The sequence below is a fragment of the Barbus barbus genome (genome assembly GCF_936440315.1).
Source record: "Barbus barbus genome assembly, chromosome: 27".
Classification (NCBI taxonomy): Eukaryota; Metazoa; Chordata; class Actinopteri; order Cypriniformes; family Cyprinidae; genus Barbus; species Barbus barbus.
In genome coordinates, this window is record NC_136755.1 from 30134268 (window position 1) to 30149267 (window position 15000).

Genomic DNA, 15000 nt, shown 5'->3' on the forward strand with positions numbered 1-15000 from the left:
AAATGAAGAATTGGAAAAAAATTAAAAATTTGTACATTTTAAAGAAAAAAGTCAGTGAATTTACTTTAAAGGGCCATCAACCCTCTTTTTATTTGTGATATACTGTCTCAGTCTAAATTACATTCACACTGGTGTTTTTAAATTAGACTGAGATGGTATACCACCAATAAAAAGAGGGTTGAGTCCCCTTTAAAGTTTCTTCTGACTTAAGTTTTCTTAGTTAAGAACATGTGTTGGAGCTCTTAATTTTGAACTCTCATAAAGTGCATTGGTGCAACTTTAAAATGTACAAAATTTTCTCTTTTTTCCATGTCTTCATTTATCTTTTTTTCTTTTTAAATATTGCAAAATAAATATCGTATCGTGAGATTTTGATATCGTTACATCCCTAATGAAATCACAAAACATATAATACATAATTAAGAAATATAAAACATATTTAATATTGATATTTAAGTTTTTGTAACAGATGCTGTTTTAGAGAGTTTGCCATGAACACGACTAGAAAAAAATGTGAATATGTGAAAAAAGGCGCTAAATAAGCCTCCAAAATATCCAGTGTCTCTGTGATAAAAATAATGCAAAACCAGTGCTGTCAAACGATTAATCAAGATTAATCCAAAATAAAAGTTTTTGTTTACATAATACAACCTGAATTCCTGAAATGTTGGTACGGTTTTTTTTTACATTTGAATAAAATGAAAACTAAAAGACTTTCAAATCACACGAGCCAATATTTTATTCACAATAGAACATAGACACTATAACAAATGTTTAAACTGAGAAATTTTATACTTTTATCTACTAAATGAGCTCATTTCAAATTTGATGCCTGCTACAGGTCTGAAAAAAGTTGGCACGGGCTGAAACAAAGGGCTGAAAAAGCAATACATTTTGAAAAGATTCAGCTGGGAGAACATCTAGCTACTACTTATGTTAATTGACATCAGGTCTTTAACATGATTAGCTATAAAAGGGATGTCTTAGAGAGTCTCTCAGAAGTAAAGATGGGCAGAGGCTCCAATCTGTCAAAGAGTGCATAAAAAGATTGTGGAATACTTTAAAAACAACGTTCCTCAACGTCAAATTGCAAAGGCTTAGCAAATCTCATCATCTACAGTGCAAAACATCATCAAAAGATTCAGAGAAACTGGATGCCCATGGTCTTCGGGCCCTCAGACGACGCTGCATTACTCATCAGCGTGATTCTGTCATTAACATTACTAAATGGGCCCAGGAATACTTCCAGAAACCACCAACGCAATCCACCGTGCCATCTGCAGATGCCAACTAAAGCTCTATCGTGCAAAAAGGAAGCCATATGTGAACATGGTCCAGAAGCGCCGTCTTCTCCTGTGGGCCAAGGCTCATTTAAAATGGTTTCAAAGTGGAAAAGTGTTCTGTGGTCAGATGAGTCCAAACGTGACATTCTTGTTGGAAATCACAGATGCCGTGTCCTCCGGGCTAAAGAGGAGGGAGACCTTCCAGCGTGTTATCAGCGTTCAGTTCAAAAGGGGGTGCATAAGTGCATACAGTATGGGCAGCTTGCATGTTTTAGAAGGCACTATGAATGCTGAAAGGTATATAAAGGTTTTAAAACAACATATGCTCCCCTCCAGACGACGTGTATTTCAGCAGGACAATGCAAAACCACATACTGAAGCTATTACAACAGCATGGGTTTGTAGTAGAAGAGTCCAAATTCAAACGCCAAAGCTCCAGAAACTCATAACCTCGATGCCCAGACATCTTCAAACTGTTTAGAAAAGAAGAGGAGATGCTACACCATGGTAAACATGCTCCCGTCCCAACTATTTTGAGACCTGTAGCAGGCATCAAATTTGAAATGAGCTCATTTTGTGAATAAAATTGTAAAATTTCTCAGTTTAAACATTTGTTATGTTATCTATGTTCTGTTGTGAATAAAATATTGGTTCATGTGATTTGAAATTCTTTTAGTTTACATTTTATTAAAATTTAAAAAACATCCCAACATTTCTGGAATTTCTGGTGTGTGTGCTGTGTATATTTATTATGTATATATAAATACACACACACATGCATATATTTTGAAAATATTTACGTCTATATATTTATATAATTTACATTATAAATAAATATATTTAATATGTAAACAACATATTTTTCTGAAATATATGCATGCATGTGAGTGTATTTATATATACATAATAAATATACACAGCACACAAATATATTATGTAAACAAAAACTTTTATTTTGGATGCAATTAATAGTTTGACAGCACTATGTGAAACACAGATTCATGGCCAGTTATTGATGGTTCAATTCTCTAGTCAGATGTAGTCCTCAGACGTGTGTGTGTGTGGCACAGGAGAAGAGCACGTATCTGGGGCTGGTCAGTATCCCGATCCCCAGTATAACGGGCCGTCATTTCGTGGAGCAGTGGTATCCGGTGATCCAGCCCAGTGTTTTGGCGAAGGGTGGCGGCGTGGGCAGCGGGAAGATCATCAACGCCTCGCTGCGCCTCAAGTGCCGCTACCAGACCATGAACATCCTTCCCATGGAGCTGTACAAGGAGTTCGCCGAGTACGTGACCAACAACTACCGGACGCTGTGCGGCGTCCTGGAGCCGCTGCTGAGCGCCAAGAGCAAGGAGGAGGTGGCCTGTGCGCTGGTGCACATCCTGCAGAGCACCGGCAAAGCCAAGGTCAGAGCCGCAGAACTCTACACTCACACCTATAGGCCTCGTACACACCGCAGGTTTCAGGAGTCGTGATCTTACAAGGTTAAATAAAGAACTGGGGCCGGTTGCAGACTGGTCATAACTTTTTAAATACAGTTATGAAAAGATGGATTGGTCTTATTTGTATTGAAAAAGAAAGACTGATTACCCCTTGGCAACTGCTAATATGTTTTGTATTGTATTATCTGTACTCTGTAATACAAAAACTATGTCTAAAAGGTTAATATTTTATCTATTTGAGGTCTGAGATGTGGGAAACATTTTGCATTTTAGGTCAGCATTGCCATCTAATCAGCCAATATTGTGTTGAATAGCTTGCATAGCACTTCATCTTTTATAACATGGGATTTTGACCAAATATATTCAGTCTTGATTTTTGTAAAATGTTGCAACAAGATTTTTTTTTTGGCGGCGGGGGCAGGTGTGTGTGGGGGGGTGGAGGGTTTACAGTTTTGGATATACAGTATCTCACAGAAGTGAGTACACCCCTCACAATTTTGTAAATATTTTATTATACATTTTCATGTGACAACACTGAAGAAATGACACTTTGCTACAATGTAAAGTAGTGAGTGTACAGCTTGTATAACAGTGTAAATTTGCTGTCCTCGCAAAATAACTCAACACACAGCCATTAATGTCTAAACCGCTGCTGTTCTTAGCGCTGTCAAAATAAAAGTCCAGTTTACAACATATTGGTCAAACAAAAATGACAAATATCGCCAAATAATATATCGGTTGACCACTATTATAGTTTTTTATTATTTTGAATTAGTTTTTTATTTTTATCTTTTCTGTTTTAATTTTAATTTTAGTTAAAGTTGTAGTCTTTTTTTATTTTTGTCATTTTTCTTTGTTATTTAAAAAAATTGTGTATATAGTTTTTAATCATTTTTATTTTAGTTTTAGTCAAGTTAAAGTAAATGAAAATGAGAAATGTTGCCTTGTTTTTTTATTTTTTATTTTATTTCAGTTAAATCTAAATAAATAACATTATTTTAAAATTTATATGAATTTAAAATATTTAAAATTAGGGATGCACGATATTGGATTTTTGTCGATATCTCATATGCCGATATTTCCCGACTCATTTTGGCCGATAACCGATGCCGATATATTTCCTTTTGTTAGGAAACAACACCAAGGCTCTCCTATGTGGAAATTATAAGCAAATTATGTTTAATTTTGGTTTGTTTTCAAAATAACTTATTTGTTAGAATTAAAGAATAATGAAGTTCTTTTATAATGACAGTACACTGAAAATAACTAGATCTATAAATAAACTATATATAAATCACTGCATTTTTTTTTTTTTTCAAAAAGATGCAGTAATAACCTTAACATTTTATTTTAAGATTTAGTAGTTGTAGATGGTCTAAAGCAAGAGTTATAAAAATTCTGAAAATCTTTTAGAGCATAATTAATGAATAAATCAGTATATATAAAATTATATATATATATATATATAAATGCACACACATGCATGTATATAATTAAAACAAAATGTTGTTTACATATTAAATATATTTATTTATAATATAAATTATATGAATATAAATTGTAATAATGTAAATACATGTAAATATTTTCAAAATATATGCATGCATGTGTTTGTATTTATATATACATAATAAATATACACAGAATACACGCATATATTATGCAAACAAAAACTTTTATTTTGGATGCAATTAATCGTTTGACAGCACTAATGTAGACATATAAAAAAAACTAAATTACTAAAACGTTAACAAAAAAAATAAATAAATAAAACTACTAATAAAGATTACATTACTACTGAAAGATCACGGTTAGGATCCCTGTGAAGTGGCCAGGTGAGCTGATGTCAAGCGTGTGTGTGTGTGTGTGTGTTCAGGACTTCCTGTCTGATATGGCCATGTGTGAGGTGGATCGCTTCATGGGCCGCGAGCATCTGATCTTCAGAGAAAACACACTGGCCACCAAAGCCATCGAGGAGTTCCTGAAGCTGATCGCGCATCGCTATCTCAAAGACACCATCGGTGAGTGTGTGTCTGTGTGTGTGTATGTGTGTATGTGTGTCTGTGAGTGTGTGTGTGTGTGTGTGTGTATGTGTGTGTGTATGTGTGTCTGTGAGTGTGTGTGTGTGTGTGTGTGTGTGTATGTGTGTCTGTGAGTGTATGTGTGTGTGTGTGTGTATGTGTGTCTGTGAGTGTGTGTGTGTGTGTGTGTGTGTGTACCTACTTAACCATATTTTGGGGACAAATTTTTACTCAAAAGTGAGGTAAACCTGACAAAATCTCCAAAAACCTCCCTTTGGGACGTCCTCATTTGTAAAACAGGCATAGAAATAAACTAAACAAAGGTTTTTTGAAATTGTAAAAATGACGGTGATGACGGTGGCGCTCTGCTCTGCAGGAGAGTTCATCCGCGCGCTCTACGAGTCGGAGGAGAACTGTGAGGTGGATCCGATGCGAACGCCTCCGTCGGTGCTGGCGGATCATCAGGCTAACCTGCGCATGTGCTGCGAACTAGCGCTCTGCAAGATCATCAACTCGCACTGGTCAGTTCCTGTCAGCTGACCAATCCTTACTTCAATAACTAACAACACATTCACATGTTCATGCATCTCTGATGGCAGTTAATGGTCACATGACATGCAGCTAAACAAATACACGATTTGATCCTTTTATAGTAAGTGTTTCATTTTTATTTGTTTTTATTAATATCATTATTGAAATTTTACATGTTTATTGTTTAATTATTAGTGAGTGTTTATTTTTACTTGTTTTTATTTAAATTTATTTAGATTTTGCATTTGAATTATTTAATTAATTATTACACTTTTTTTATTTTGGTTACATGTATTTATTTAAATTTTACATTTTTATGATGTAGTTCATTTTAATTTATGTAGATTATTTTATTAGTTTTATTTTGAAATTATATATTTTTTAACATTTTTATGATTTAATTATTGTTTTTTTTCTAGTTTTTTTTTAATTCATTTCAATTGTACATTTTTATGCAGTTAATTAGTTTTTTGATTGTTTTTATTTTGAAGGAGTTTTTTTTACTGTTTTTACATTATTATGGTTTAATTAATTACTAGTATTTTAATTGCTTTTATTTTAAAATTATTTATTTATTTAGTTCATTATTAGTAAGTGTTTTATTTTGATTGTATTTATTTTTGCATGTTTGTCTTCATAATCTTTCATCAGGTTGTAATAACTTCAGTGTAATATAGTACTCTGAGGGACTCTGAATGTGAGAGCAGCTCAATCCAGCCAGAACATGACTAGAAGCACCATGAACATGTAAAGCAGCTTCAGGAGCCTGTTTGAGCTGCTTTAGTCCAGCAGGAGGAGCCAAGGACTCACTTCAGTTCACCTGGTTCAAAACTTTCCTTGACAACTGAAATAAAAAATAAAAGCTAATTCACAATATTACTAAATATGTGACCCGTGCTGGCAAAATGAGTCAGAATGAGCACATTTTCAAAAATGAGTTCATTTTATTTTCACATTCTCCATAAAAATACTTTCAAAATGATATATGACTCGTTGCAATCGGACAAAAAAATGACTGAGCTACAGCCGTTTGAAGGTGAGAGAGTCGATTTAGAGAAAAAATTATATAATATATTTATAATTGTATATGTTTTCTGAAGAGTCCAAAGCAAAATCACCTAGCAACGTTGCATATTTTCCTCCAATTCTTTTCTCAATAATTACTATATTAATCCCAATATAGCTATTTTTTTATTTTATCTTTGTTATTAAAACTAAGAACAAATATAAACAGTAGTTTAATCAAGAGCAGCAAATTATTCCATCTTTTCTTGTAATGTTTGATTAACATTGAGACAGATCTGTATTAAGTCCTAATGTAATGCATGGATCTAGTATAATGTTACACATCAGATTTTTCCCCAACCATTAACTAAATGTAAGAAATAACAGATTATGTTTTTGTGAATCTCACCAAGACATGTTTCTCAATGATGTACTTTATACATGTACAGGTCTTATACACACACACACATGCTTAGCAAATCAGCGCGTTTTGTTTTCATCAGCATGGGTTTGAAAATCATATTTCACTGGGTTTGAAAATCATATTTCCATGAGTTTTGGACTCGTGTCATGCAGAATTCGATATGAATATTCACAAAGCTGGAATGCTGCGCTTTACAACAATATAGACCCACAACTTGAGAAGCAGCAGTCGTCCAGAAGAGAGCAGAGATAAAGGTACTCCTCTCATAAAAATCATCTTAGATGTTTAATTACTGCTCAGAGCATTGGGATCGCTAGACGAGGCCTTAATGAACTCATTTTTGTGAAAACCTCAAATTCAACATTTTTGGCTTCTTTTGCCTGTAGCATTTATTGTAATCAGTTACTGAGAAAAATTGTGTAATTAAAATTACAGTTACTTATGAAAATGTTAATGATTACAAATGGGGTTACATCTGGTTTAGGACACATGCTTATTCAATAACTGTTTTATTTCCTATGGGTTTATGAATATGCTTAATTTTTGAGATTCATTGTTAGATGGCAGTGTTTCCTATCATGGCTATGCAAAGATTTGATTTCAAAAACAGCATCATAACTATTAACTGTTATGATATTAAATCTATATTTAACCTCAGAACGATCTCAAAGTAAGTGTAAATCTGTGGTGCGCTTTAACATTAAATGATTATAATCTTAATTCAAGTGATGGAGGTTTTTGACAGTAATTAGTGTTGATTACTGTAAGGTTATTCCTGCCTGCTTTAAATGTTTCAAAATGATTAATAGTTGAAAACATTAGAAATTTAAAGAAGTAATCAAATGTAATCAGTTACATTACTTTAATAAAGTAACTGTAATAGTTACACTACTTGTTACGTTTGAGATGATTGTAATTTGTAATCTGTAAGCTGTTACATCTCCATAGTAACCTCCCCAGCACCGGTGTAGGGTTTGGCTGTGATAGCAGTGCATGATGGGATGTGTTGTCTCTCCGCAGCGTGTTTCCTCGCGAGCTGAAGGAGGTGTTTGCGTCGTGGCGTGTGCGCTGTGCTGAGCGCGGCCGAGAGGACATCGCTGACCGTCTCATCAGCTCATCTCTGTTCCTGCGCTTCCTGTGTCCGGCCATCATGTCCCCGTCGCTCTTCAACATGACGCAGGAGTATCCCTCCGAGCGCACCTCTCGAACCCTCACGCTCATCGCCAAGGTGGTGCAGAGCCTGGCCAGCTTTTCCAAGTCAGTCACTAGAGTCCACCGTCATCCGCCCATCCTCACGCGTCACATGACCCACACTGACACGCCCACCTCATTTCACTTCCCCATTCAGGCGGCGACACCAGTGTTATTTTAGCATCGGTAATACACTCTTATAGTCTGACTATTACAGCTCTGCTTAATATATGTGACTTTGGAGCACAAAACCAGTCATAAGGGTCAATTTCTTTAAATTGAGATTTATACATCATCTGAATAAATCATCTTTCCATTGATGTATGGTTTGTTATGATAGGACAATATTTGTCTGAGATACAACTATTAGAAAATCTGGAATCTGAGGGAGCAAAAAAATCTAAATATTGAGAAAATCTCCTTTAAAGTTGTTCAAATGAAGTTCTTAGCAATGCATATTACTAATCAAAAATGAAGTTTTGATATATTTACGGTAGGAAATTTACTAAATATCTTGATGAAACATGATCTTAATATCCTAATGATTTTTGTCATAAAAGAGAAATGTATAATTTTGATCCATACAATGTATTGTTGGCTATTGCTGCAGATATACCTGTGCTACTCATGACTGCTTTTGTGCTGCAGGGACAGATATTAAATTAGCTTTTATTTTAATATTTTCCTTTTTCATTTTAATTTCAGTTAACATTCAATTTATTTTTTATTTTAGTTAAAAGTTTTGTAATTTTATTGTTTTGTCATTTTTGTTAGTTTGTCTTTTATGATTTGATTATCGTTTTACTGTAATAGTTCTAGTAATTATTTGAAATTAATTTTTATTTAAATGTTTTGTTTTTATTAGTTGTTTTTTTTAAATGTGACTGGTTTTTATTATAGTTTTATTATTATAGTTCTAGTTAATATTTAGAATTAGTTTTTATTTGAATAGTTTCTGCTTTCATTTTAATTTAAAATTGTAATAAGGCCGTGTTCACACTTGGCGTCTTTTTCGAAGCTGCCGGCGTCTGTTTTACATTATAATCCTATGGAGTAAACCGTGTTTTCAAAAAAGTCCTGAGCGCTTTTTAAAACGCCACCGCCGGCGTCTTTTTCTGCAGCTCAGAGCGTTTTTTCGAGTTGAAAAAATTTCAACTTTTCTGAAAAAAACGCCCTACATCAAGCGCCTTTTTGACAGCTGACCAATGACAAGCGAGTAGCGAGATCTGTCGTTTCCATAACAACAAGAAGAAAAATGGAGAAGGTGCCGGTAGATAGACTGCTCGTACTAGTTTCGGAGCACAGGGAGCTGTATGATATGAGCACAGAACTCTATCATAATATTGATTCCTTCCCCGTATAATGTCGTGCACCCACAAACGTCGTTGTGAATCGACATTTTCTTTCCCGTTAACTTCAAAAGCCAACGCAAGAGCCAACTTTTTACTCTTTCTTGACATTTCTGCAGTACACAGCGCTAGGCTACTGTTGCAGCTGTTGCTATGGGGTGGTGGTGGCGCAGTGGATAAGACACATGCCTTTGGTGTGAGAGACCCGGGTTCGAATCCACTGTGAGACACCAATGTGTCCCTGAGCAAGACACTTAACCCCTAGTTGCTCCAGAGGCGTGCGACCTCTGACATATATAGCAATTGTAAGTCGCTTTGGATAAAAGCGTCAGCTAAATGAATAAATGTAAATGTAAACAAAAGACGCTCTCAGCTGCTATTTGTAACAGACGCTGCCAGCTTTGTTTTTCATTAAAAAAACGCTCTTGTCAACTTTTTTTATGTCTAGTTTAACTATAGTTTTAGTTCATATTTAGAACTAGTTTTTATTGTAATATTGTCTTTTTTCATTTTAGTTTAAAGTTTTAGTAATTTTGTGTTTTGTCATTTTTAATTATTTTTTTTAAATATGTATATAGTTTTTAATCATTTTATTTCATTTTTGTTTTTTGTTATTTTAGCGCTTCAGCTTAAAATAGATGAAAATGAGAATTGTTGCCTGGCAATAGCTGAAATAAAAAAATTCTCTTATTTATATATTTATTGATATTATTGTTATTGTTGAGTTTAGTAATGTGAGTATTTTGAGTTGGTGATGATAACTCTGGTCGGCCCCTGCTGTGTGTCTCATGCTATCTCAGATGTTTCTGTGTGTGTCTGTGTGTTCTCGCGGTGTGTGTGTCTCACAGAGGTGATCTTCAGTCTGTTGGCTCGTCACTTATCATCTGTCTCTCTTTCTTTGTGTCGCCCATCACTCTCTCTCTCTCCTCCATGGATCTGTCTCTCTCTCTCTCTCTCTCTCCTCCATGGATCCGTCTCTCTCTCTCTCTCTGTCTGTCTCTCTCTCCCACACTGCTGTGTGTGTGTCATCTGCAGGTTCAGTGGGAAGGAGGACTATCTGGGCTTCATGAATGAGTTTCTGGAGATGGAGTGGGGCTCCATGCAGCAGTTCCTGTACGAGATCTCCAATCTGGAGTGTGTGAGTAACGCCGGGGCGTTCGAGGGCTACGTCGACCTCGGCCGCGAGCTCTCTATCCTGCACAGTCTGCTGTGGGAGGTCATGGCGCAGCTCAGTAAGGTACGACCCAGTGTTACTTTCCTTGACCAATCATTTTCATCATGATTTTCGTCAATGACATTTTTAGGAAATTTACTAAATATCTTCATGGAACATGATGTTTACTTAATATCATAATGATTTTTGGCATAAAAGAAAAATGTATTTTACTATCTGTCTAACTGTCCCTGGATCACAAAACCAGTCATAAAGGTCCATTTTTTAAATGCATCTGAAAGCTGAATAAATGTGCTCTCCATTGATGTATGGTTTGTTATGATAGGACAATATTTGAAAATCTGGAATCTGAGGGAGCAAAAAAATCTAAATATTGAGAAAATCTCCTTTAAAGTTGTTCAAATGAAGTTCTTAGCAATGCATATTACTAATCAAAAATGATGTTTTGATATATTTATGGTAGGAAATGTACTAAATATCTTCATGGAACATGATCTTAATATCCTAATGATTTTCATCATAAAAGAGAAATGTATAATTTTGATCCATACAATGTGTTGTTGGCTATTGCTGCAGATATACCTGTGTTACTCATGACTGCTTTTGTGCTGCAGGGACACATATTAAATTATCTTTTATTTTAATATTTTCCTTTTTCATTTTAATTTCAGTTAACATTCATTTTAGTTCAAAGTTTTGTAATTTTATTGTTTTGTCATTTTTGTTAGTTTGTCTTTTATGATTTGATTTCGTTTTACTGTAATAGTTCTAGTAATTATTTGAAATTAATTTTTATTTAAATGTTTTGTGTATTTGTTTTTATTAGTTGTATTTTTTGTTGTAACAGATGGTTTGTAGTTGTGTATTTTTTTTTATTATGATTTTCGTCAACGACATTTTTTGGAAATGTACAAAATATCTTGATGGAACATGATCTTAATATCCTAATGATTTTTGTCATAAAAGAGAAATGTATAATTTTGATCCATACAATGTATTGTTGGCTATTGCTACAGATATACCTGTGTTACTCATGACTGCTTTTGTGCTTGTTAAGCCCCACGCTCTGGAATAATAGGCATAAACTCTAAACAGGGCATAACCGAACTGGGTTATGGTGATGGAATCCCAAATGTTCGAACCACTCCGGTCGATAATCAAACGACTGCACAGTGTTAGTCAAATAAGGTGATTAGGTTTGTTTAAAAATAATCAAGTGAAAATAGAGAGCATCTCTTCGGGGTGTCCAAAGGCCAAAATAACAAACAAAACCAATCTAGAAAAGGAGGAAATATGAAATAACCTAATTGAGTTAAAAAATAAAAATACATTTTACTTCCTAACTACCTGCCGAAAAACCAATCAAAATAAATGGGCAGGACACCCCTACGCTCCACGTTCTTAAAGCAAAGTGTTTTAGAACAGATGGTCGTAATCAACAGTCTTCACAATTCACTTAAATTCAACAAGTTTGATGATCGGCCGGAGGAGGGATCCAGGAGCTCTCAACCCAGACGCAACCGAACCAGCAATGAGCTCCTCGTTGAATGCCGGCAGCGTCCTTATAAAGGTCCCGCCTCGTCCGAACCACCAATGATGAACAACCTATCAGAGACCAGAAAGAAGAAGAGGGAGGAGAAAAAACACACGACACAACAGCGCAAACACCAAAGACACAAATTTTAAACTTTAAATTAGCTTTTATTTTAATATTTTCCTTTTTCATTTTAATTTCAGTTAATGTTCAATTTATTTTTTATTTTAGTTAAAGTTTTAGTAATTTTATTGTTTTGTCATTTTTGTTAGTTTGTCATTTATGTCTGTATAGTTTTGTTTATAGTTTTACTGTTATAATTATTTGAAACTAGTTTTTATTTACATTTCTTTGTGTATTTGTTGTTTTTATTAGTTTTTGTTTTATAAATGCGACTGGTTTTTATTAAAGTTCTTATTATAGTTTTACTATTATAGTTCTAGTCAATATTTTGAATTCGTTTTTATTTGAATAGTTTCAGTATTTCGTTAATGAATAATTTTCGTCAACAATTTTTTCACAGACAAAAACGAGACGATAAAAACTCTTTTTTAATTAAAAAAATCAATAACAATAATGTATTGACATTTTCATCAACCAATAAAAACGAGAATATTAGGGAGGTATGATTGGACAGATCCAGTCAGAACGAATCTCCTGCGTGGAAAGAGGCGCACATTTGAACCGTAACGCTCTGATCATAAGCTTGCATATGGAGAAATACACACAAAAAGATCTCAAACTGTATTCACGTAAACACCCCCGGTTACGTCTTAAGTGAATGTAAACTGTTGACAGAATATCGGATGTGTGTGCCAGTATATTGAATCCATTCATTCAGTTTTAAAGGGACAGCACAACTATTTTAATTGTTGTCTTTGTCCTTATTGTTAATGAATCAACAAAAGAAAGAGAAAATCACTCACTGCTCTTGAATTAATTACTTTAGTAGCCCCAATAAGGATCAATCTAATTTTAATTTACATAAATAAATATATCTGCTTAAAAGAATGAAGGATGTTCTATGCAAGTTGTTATAAAGAATACATATTATATAACCATTAATATTTAATTTGGTATTTCAAAAGAGGGCCAGGTTCTTGTCTATTTATGAGAAGTGGTTTTACTTAATTTTGAGATAAAGACATGTTATGTGTCAAGGCAGTTAAACCTGTCTATATTGCATTAATCATCATTACCAGATGTTTTCTCCGGGAAATCATAGAATCGATCCGATCCAGAAAATCCTGAGTATCAGCCGATATGATCCGATAACAGCACAGTATTTTGATTTTTTGATAAATCAATGTAGAATTTCTATACTTCTGTGTGTTGATCTGGGTACATTTCCCAAAAGCAACTATGATCGCAAGTTCCGTCATTACTAAACTAACGACCATAGTTAGCCAACGATGCTTTTGGGAAACACACCCCTGATCGTCACTCTCTTGTGTGTTAAACACAATTTGTAAATATTGACAATTTCTTTTTTATTAAAAAATGAAAAAAATGTATAATCATAATCTATGACAAAAATACTATTATAAACTAGGTTAGCGGATAATTCAGTAGCAAAAGTTATTCTAGAAAAATCACGAGTGCACAATCATTTTATAAAATTTAAATATTTACAGTAATGAAATAACATTATTTAGTGGGGAACAAATATAAGTGAATAACTGTGGGACTAAATCTGGTAAAATGTTACACATTGCTCTTTGTATTGTTGTAAAATACATTCATGAAAAAACAAGTAAATATTTATATACAAATATATAGTATAAAATTAAAAGCCTTTTCTTTTAAATGTAAAGCACAGTATAGAAGAAGCAAAATATTGATAGACAGGAGTCCAATCTATCATATGTTGCTGCCTCCATTATCCTGATCCAGCAGAAATGGCAGTATCGGAGCCGATACCGATACTGAATAATCGGATCGGTGCATCCATAGTCTTCACGCGTGTGTGTGAGTCTCCAAGCGCTCAAGTGTTTGTGTTTCTTCAGGACGCCATCCTGAAGCTGGGGCCGCTGCCGCGGTTGCTGAACGACATTAGCATGGCGCTGAGGAACCCACAGCTGCACCGTCAGGCCAGTCACCAGCCGCCCGAGCGCCACCTGACCCGGCCCGCCTTCAGCCGCCTCGCCACCAACGACTTCCAGAGCCTCATGATGAGAGACCTCAACAGGTGACTGTCTGTCTAACTGTCTGTCTGTCTCAAATTGTGACCCTGGACCACAAAACCAGTCATAATGGGTCAGTTTTTTAAAATTGAGATTTATACATCATCTGAAAGCTGAATAAATCATATTTCCATTGATGTATGGTTTGTTATGATCGGACAATATTTGTCTGAGATACAACTATTTGAAAATCTGGAATCTGAGGGAGCAAAAAAATCTAAATATTGAGAAAATCTCCTTTAAAGGGTCATGAAACCCCCTGTTTCAGCACTGGTTAGTTCTCACCACAGTTTTAAAAAAGTGGACGTGGTGCGCTGAGGAGTTAGACAGACAACTTCAGTTTCAGACAGTTTCATTTCTCTTTCATCCAGTTAAAAAAACTAATAAATGCACAGACATTTGCACTCTGCATCGAAAACATATATATATATATATATAAGAACGTGCTGTTGCACCTAACTTTTAAGCAGTGCTGTCAAATGATTGATCGTGATTAATCACATCCAAAATAAAAGTTTTTGTTTGCATAATATATGTGTGTACTGTGTATTTATGATGTATATATAAATACACACATACAGTACAGTATATATTTTGAAAATATTTCCATGTATATGTTTATATTTATATAATTTATATTATACATAAATATTTAAAATGTATAAACTTAACATTTTTCTTAAATATATACATGTGTGTGTGTGTATTTATTTATATATATATATATATATATATATATATATATATATACATACATAATAAATATACACATATATTATGTAAACAAAAACGTTTATTTTGGACGTGATTAATCGTTTGACAGCACTACTTTTAAGGCTTATTCTGCGGCATTTATATAAGCC

General features: G+C 34.2%; 1 protein-coding gene across 1 annotated transcript in view; it reads left to right on the top strand.

The window, feature by feature from the left end:
- Positions 1-15000, top strand: part of LOC306847565 (ras/Rap GTPase-activating protein SynGAP-like) — a gene marked incomplete at both ends in the record, with an annotated part of 77718 nt that overhangs the window by 48393 nt on the left and 14325 nt on the right. Inside the window, 6 exons of the mRNA XM_079381562.1 lie at positions 2354-2689; positions 4602-4746; positions 5123-5267; positions 7727-7963; positions 10282-10483; positions 13961-14142. Of these exons, the coding sequence (XP_079237688.1) occupies positions 2354-2689; positions 4602-4746; positions 5123-5267; positions 7727-7963; positions 10282-10483; positions 13961-14142 (1247 nt within the window). The remainder of the gene's footprint in view (positions 1-2353; positions 2690-4601; positions 4747-5122; positions 5268-7726; positions 7964-10281; positions 10484-13960; positions 14143-15000) is intronic.